This window comes from Nanorana parkeri, unplaced genomic scaffold (genome assembly GCF_000935625.1).
Source record: "Nanorana parkeri isolate BGI_ZX_2015 unplaced genomic scaffold, ASM93562v1 scaffold3578, whole genome shotgun sequence".
Taxonomy (NCBI): domain Eukaryota; kingdom Metazoa; phylum Chordata; class Amphibia; order Anura; family Dicroglossidae; genus Nanorana; species Nanorana parkeri.
In genome coordinates, this window is record NW_017309846.1 from 9,005 (window position 1) to 16,102 (window position 7,098).

The following is a 7,098-nucleotide window of genomic DNA, read 5'->3' on the forward strand; positions in this document are numbered from 1 at the left end:
CACTGCAAGGAAACAACCGTCACTGGACAGACACTGCAAGGAAACAACCGTCACTGGACCGACACTGCAAGGAAACAACCGTCACTGGACCGACACTGCAAGGAAACAACCGTCACTGGACAGACACTGCAAGGAAACAACCGTCACTGCAAGGAAACAACCGTCACTGCCGCACAATCAGCATTTCCTTCCTCTCCTGCACACGGCTGCACTGCTATCCAAGTCCCTACGGCTGATGGTATCATGTAACAAGAGGCTGCAGGCCCTTAAAGAACCCTTGTAAAAAAAAAAACTCACTATTTCTCTTCTGAATTTCTAAAGGTTTTATGAAAGTTCCGACTTCACTGGCTACATACTTGTTCTAGGTCAGTACCAGGATGACAGCGCAGAGCCCACATGGGTTGTACTGCCACCTTGCGGTGACTGGACACTGACAAATAATCGCTCCCAGCAGGGAAGTCAGAAGGAACAGACCTGTACTGGTCTTCAAGAACAGAATTTCAGAGGTAGGTCACAAATTCTCATTTCCTCATTGTACGCGGGGGCCGGTCCTAACTAGGGATGCCCCAATACCGCCCGGCTTCCTGATTGGCCGGAAAGCCGGCTCCATGTTCCCTTCGGGCACTGCGGGTCAGAGGAAATCTCCCAGTATCGGTCCTAACCACGGGACATCCAACCGAAGGGGCCACACACCAACAGGCCCCGGTAACCGATGGTGAAGGAGGACGGGACAAGGCAGGAACCAGGCGGCAGCGGGGCCACAATGCTCATCAAACACAAAGAGATCTGGTCATGTGACCCGTCATAGGGAAAGGAGGAACCCCGACCTCTAAGAATGACTCTGCGTCTGATCCACCTAGCAATGACGGATCCAGAGGCAGGAAGACCCCTCCTGAAAGGACAAAGGGGGACTCAGATTGGGGAAATGAAGCCGTCACAGCTCGGGCCACATCCAGGCAGCAGAGGGAAACTTCCATGGGATGCTTTGGGGCATTAGAAGGGAAGGACAGTGTCCTGGTGGAAGGAATCACCCACCTTGGGGAGAAGGTAGGCCGAGGGCTAGCTTACCCGGTGTAGGAAAGGCTCATTACAGGACACGGCTGCCAACCCCAAAACCCAACTCATGGAGGTGATGGCAACGAGAAAGGCAACCTTGCAAGTTAGATCAGATAAGGGAATAGCCCGGACGGGTTCAAAGGGCAGCCAACAGAACCAGACGTCACGGTAACACTGGGCAACAACCTGCACAAATGCCTTAACCAAGGAGTAAGCGGCAAGTGGTCTTTGGAACAAAATAGCTAGGCCTGAGATCTGCCCCTGGATGGTGCTGAAGGCCAGATGCTGATCCAGACTAGAGTAGAGAAAAGCCGGGATCCATTCCACTGAGTACTTCCCGGGATGGAACTTCACAAAAGAGTTTCCGGTGCAATGGTAAACCTTGCGAGTTGACTTCCTGGCCGGTAAAAGCCAGCCACCGAGGATTCGGAAGACGGGCCGGACCTTGGGACAGAAGGTCTGGAAGGTCCGGAAGAACCCATGGAAGGTGTGCCAGGAGTCTGAGTATGTCTCGTAGGTCAGTTTGGTGTAATAAGAATGAGCGGGAGGATGCGCTCTATCTTCAATCGGCAGCATAGACTAGAGAGAAGCTTGAGAAGTGGAAAAGCAAAGATCAGGCCGAGCCGATCCCAATGAGTCACCAGAACATGCAAAGGCCCAACGATCCCAGGACCTGGTCCTTCCTGAATCTGGTCTCCACACGGTTCCCCAACCTGTGGCAGAGTGCCCGGAACCCCTCCTTTTCCCGCAGATCCAGGTGACCACTATGGAAATTGGCCTTTCAATTCTCCACAGCTGGGATGAGAAGTCCGGGGCCAGAACGTGCAGCTCTGCCCAAGCCAGAACCAGGTCCACTTCTCTTTGACCTAAGCAACCTCTGGTGCCCCCCTGGTAGATGATGTTTGTTCTGTCCAACTGGATCCCAATGGGGTGACCCCGAAGATGAGAGATGGAACAACTTGTCCTAAGTTCCCGAATGTTTAAGGGAAGATGAGCAAGTCCACTAACCCGAATGAGTATCTAAGACTCCGCCCCCAGCAAGACGTTCGTCCCGGGAACCGTACACAACTGGGGAGAAGGGCCGAAAGTCCAACAGGCCCAGATACTCCAAGCAATGAGGTGGACTCAACGCTCATTGTTGCAGAATGAAGATCCATCTGAAGCTCTGCAGAGTCTGCACTGAGGAGGAGGTCCGAGGTATCCCTACGTGAAGCCGAGCTAGGACTGGGGCCGAGAAATGAGCTGCTGTGCCAAGGACAGACCAAAGGGGGGTGGGTGGGGGGGGGGCTGGTCTGGTCATGTTGCATGCCTACAGCAAATGTGGATGTGTACACCCCATTTACATGTGTTGCCGCCCGTGCCCTTCTATTAGCCCCCGGGGTGACCAGAGCATCAGCACACTAGGCTAGAGAAGAGCCTGAGGCTCCACCACACCAGCCAATCCCCTTTGTGGTAGATCTGAAGATGTCATGGAAGAGCCCATCCAAGCTTTGCCCTCCCCAGTGGGCTCAATACCGTATGGTGACTGGATGGTGCTGACTGTACCCCAGCTTTTGGGCCGAGCATTGACTTCCACCCCAAGCCCGAACCTTCACCTCCACCCCAAGCCCGAGCCTTGACCTCCACCCCAAGCCCGAGCCTTGACCTCCACCCCAAGCCCGAGCCTTGACCTCCACCCCAAGCCCGAGACTTGACCTCTTCCACCCCAAGCCCGAGAATTGACCTCTTCCACCCCAAGCAGGAGCCTTAACGTCACCCCAAGCCCGAGACTTGACCTCCTCCACCCCAAGCCCGAGCCTTAACGTCACCCCAAGCCCGAGACTTGACCTCCTCCACCCCAAGTCCGAGCCCTTACCTCCACACCAGAATAATTTCCACCTCAATAAATAAACAATTCTCCCCCCAAAAAGTGTAAAAACTGAAAATTGTTCTAATCTGTAAAATCAGATAAAACTTTATTAGGAGCAAACACGGGACATGGAAACCATTCAGATATACGAGTATGACCCCCATGACTCGCTGAGCTCCATGTCTGACCCATACACCCCCCCACCCCCGCCCCCCACGGGTCTTCATCTGCCAATATCTGGGACGTTCTGATCACTTTGGTGTATAGAGCTTGGTGGGATTGCAGCGCCATGACAGGGGGAGGGGAAGTCAGGGGGTCCACACTCAACAATGGAGGCCAGGAGGATAATGACGGGGAAATTAGGAAGGTCGTTATAACTCCTCCTTGTGTCTGCAATCAACTATGAAAAGCCAAACATGAGAGGCGAGCAGGAAGTGGCCAATTTCCCCAAAACAAAACAAACCCCCCCCCCCTCCCCCGACAGCTGAGGGGCCGCGGCGTGCGCTGTGAAAGAAACTTCCACCAATTCTGCGGCTCGCTGGCTGAAATGTGCAGCAATTAGCCGAAGTTTCTAATCCTATTAACCAATGAGCTGCCCCGCAGCCCAACCACAAACATCCCCTCCCCCGGTCAACGCAGCGAAAACAGTGATTATAATCAGAGGCCATTGGGAGCTGCCAGCGCCGCCGCTTCCCCGACGCACAACATTCATATTCATGGCGCTGCGTCTTCAAAGGACATTAATTGCTAATCAAAAGCCGGCAATTATCCAGGCGGAAATTCAGCACCGCACAGGAGACGTGCCGGCAAACACGGCAACACCGCCGAGTGTTTAACTGCAGGAGAAACTTGCCGATAGCTGGACGACTCCGGGCCCTAATTACAGGGGCCACAGAGACTACGAATCTGAGCTAAAGGATGGAGAAGACGAGTTATATACTACGAGGGGGACACCTCACCAGTGTGGGAGGGGCAGAGACACTACTGGGGGACACCTCACTAATGTGGGAGGGGCAGAGACACAAACTACTGGGGGAAATCTCTCCATTGTGGGAGGGGCATAGACACAAACTACTGGGGGGAAATCTCACCATTGTGGGAGGGGCAGAGACACAAACTACGGGGGGAAATCTCACCATTGTGGGAGGGGCAGAGACACAAACTACGGGGGGAAATCTCACCATTGTGGGAGGGGCAGAGACACAAACTACGGGGGGAAATCTCACCATTGTGGGAGGGGCAGAGACACAAACTACGGGGGGAAATCTCACCATTGTGGGAGGGGCAGAGACACAAACTACGGGGGGAAATCTCACCATTGTGGGAGGGGCAGAGACACAAACTACGGGGGGAAATCTCACCATTGTGGGAGGGGCAGAGACACAAACTACGGGGGGAAATCTCACCATTGTGGGAGGGGCAGAGACACAAACTACGGGGGGAAATCTCACCATTGTGGGAGGGGCAGAGACACAAACTACGGGGGGAAATCTCACCATTGTGGGAGGGGCAGAGACACAAACTACGGGGGGAAATCTCACCATTGTGGGAGGGGCAGAGACACAAACTACGGGGGGAAATCTCACCATTGTGGGAGGGGCAGAGACACAAACTACGGGGGGAAATCTCACCATTGTGGGAGGGGCAGAGACACAAACTACGGGGGGAAATCTCACCATTGTGGGAGGGGCAGAGACACAAACTACGGGGGGAAATCTCACCATTGTGGGAGGGGCAGAGACACAAACTACGGGGGGAAATCTCACCATTGTGGGAGGGGCAGAGACACAAACTACGGGGGGAAATCTCACCATTGTGGGAGGGGCAGAGACACAAACTACGGGGGGAAATCTCACCATTGTGGGAGGGGCAGAGACACAAACTACGGGGGGAAATCTCACCATTGTGGGAGGGGCAGAGACACAAACTACGGGGGGAAATCTCACCATTGTGGGAGGGGCAGAGACACAAACTACGGGGGGAAATCTCACCATTGTGGGAGGGGCAGAGACACAAACTACGGGGGGAAATCTCACCATTGTGGGAGGGGCAGAGACACAAACTACGGGGGGAAATCTCACCATTGTGGGAGGGGCAGAGACACAAACTACGGGGGGAAATCTCACCATTGTGGGAGGGGCAGAGACACAAACTACGGGGGGAAATCTCACCATTGTGGGAGGGGCAGAGACACAAACTACGGGGGGAAATCTCACCATTGTGGGAGGGGCAGAGACACAAACTACGGGGGGAAATCTCACCATTGTGGGAGGGGCAGAGACACAAACTACGGGGGGAAATCTCACCATTGTGGGAGGGGCAGAGACACAAACTACGGGGGGAAATCTCACCATTGTGGGAGGGGCAGAGACACAAACTACGGGGGGAAATCTCACCATTGTGGGAGGGGCAGAGACACAAACTACGGGGGGAAATCTCACCATTGTGGGAGGGGCATAGACACAAACTACTGGGGGAGATCTCACTATCAGAGTCTGTGGATGACGTCAGCAGCATCTGAACCCAACAATCTCAAAGTAAAACATTTCATTTCCACACTAACTTACCTCTGTTGTACTTTTCTAATAGTTTGCGCTGGTCAAACACCTCTTTGGTCAGCGTGACATTTTCTTTCTTGGTAGTGTTCACCTGAAAAAAACATGGATGAAATATAAGGCGTAGGATTGGGGCGGAGCCTGTTCCTCGGAATGGCGCACTGCGGCGAGTACGGGAAGAGGGAAGGATGCATCTAGATTGTTGTCCTTTTCATATATTTTGCAGCCGGGAAAGTCGGTGAGCGAGTCATGTATACTGCACCTCTTCTATAAGGTCCACAAGTCGGGATCGCAGCTCCTCCAGCTCTAAGGACACCGACTTCTTCTCCTCCCGGACAGACTGGACCTGATCCTGGAGACCTGTCACATGACAACATCATCACCGGACCCGTCCACACACAGAGAGTTCTGATAGAAAGAACCCAAAGGAACCAACTTCTGCCGCAATACATGATCAGCCCCCCCAGTGACACACTGACACTCGGGGCCCCAGAACAATGACACACTGACACTCGGGGCCCCAGAACAATGACACACTGACACTCGGGGCCCCAGAACAATGACACACTGACACTTGGGGGCCCCAGAACAATGACACACTGACACTCGGGGCCCCAGAACAATGACACACTGACACTTGGGGGTCCCAGAACAATGACACACTGACACTTGGGCCCCCAGAACACTGACACACTGACACTTGGGGGCCCCAGAACACTGACACACTGACACTTGGGGCCGCTCACCTTGCACTCTCTGTTGGCAGGGAAGGGACGCGCAGTCTCCCCCGTTGTCACCCTCAGAAGGGTCGTCGTCGTCCAGGTTGATCTCCTCGGTGATGACCTCGGGGCCCAGCTTGGCCATGTACAACATGCTGATCCGTTTCAGGTTTTTGTTTTCCTTGTTTAGCTGGAGGAGAATAAACATAGAATTAGCCGGCTCTCCACACGACGGGCCCCGGGGCCCCCCGCAACAAAGGACATTTTCATCTGAGGCCGGAACACTGTGGAAGAGGAAGGACCTCATGGTAATGACCTTCATACCCCCACAGATGACGAAGCGACGAGTAGGAGACTCCCGACATTCTCCGAGCTGACGTCCTCCACACAACAATGGCATTTATTAAGATCTCGTTCCTTCTGCCCACACACAGAAACATTGTGACCGGCCAGAGGAGAGATCCCAGCGTCCGGCCAATCCAGGGACAGGAAGTGACTGGAATATATTGGGGTCTCCGAGCCCCCCAGGGACAGGAAGTGACCGGAATATTGGGGTCCCCGAGCCCCCCAGGGACAGGAAGTGACTGGAATATATTGGGGTCTCCGAGCCCCCCAGGGACAGGACGTGACCGGAATATCTTGGGGTCCCCAAGCCCCCCAGGGACAGGAAGTGACCCCAATCTGTGATCTATGAGCACTCCCCGGTCCGGTTCCATGTCTTCCCTAATGCATTGATCTGGCTGATGATGTTGTTGCCGGGACAACAGACGTCTACAATAATGAGAACCTGTCATAAGAGAAAGATGAAAGTTTCCATTGATGAATTCCTGGCTGTCAATCCTCCGGCTTCAATGTTTGCAGAATCACCGACATGTGACCGACATGTGACCGACATGTGACCTCAAAGCTTTCCTTGTTC

General features: G+C 54.0%; 1 protein-coding gene across 1 annotated transcript in view; it reads right to left on the reverse strand.

The window, feature by feature from the left end:
* Nucleotides 1–6,579, reverse strand: part of LOC108803297 (shootin-1-like) — a 15,286-nt gene extending 8,707 nt beyond the window's left edge. Inside the window, exons 1-3 of the mRNA XM_018575147.1 lie at nucleotides 6,207–6,579; nucleotides 5,723–5,820; nucleotides 5,473–5,554 (exon numbers count right to left, since the gene is read on the reverse strand). Coding sequence (XP_018430649.1) covers nucleotides 5,473–5,554; nucleotides 5,723–5,820; nucleotides 6,207–6,579 — 553 coding nt within the window. The remainder of the gene's footprint in view (nucleotides 1–5,472; nucleotides 5,555–5,722; nucleotides 5,821–6,206) is intronic.
* Between the last annotated feature and the right edge of the window lie 519 nt (nucleotides 6,580–7,098).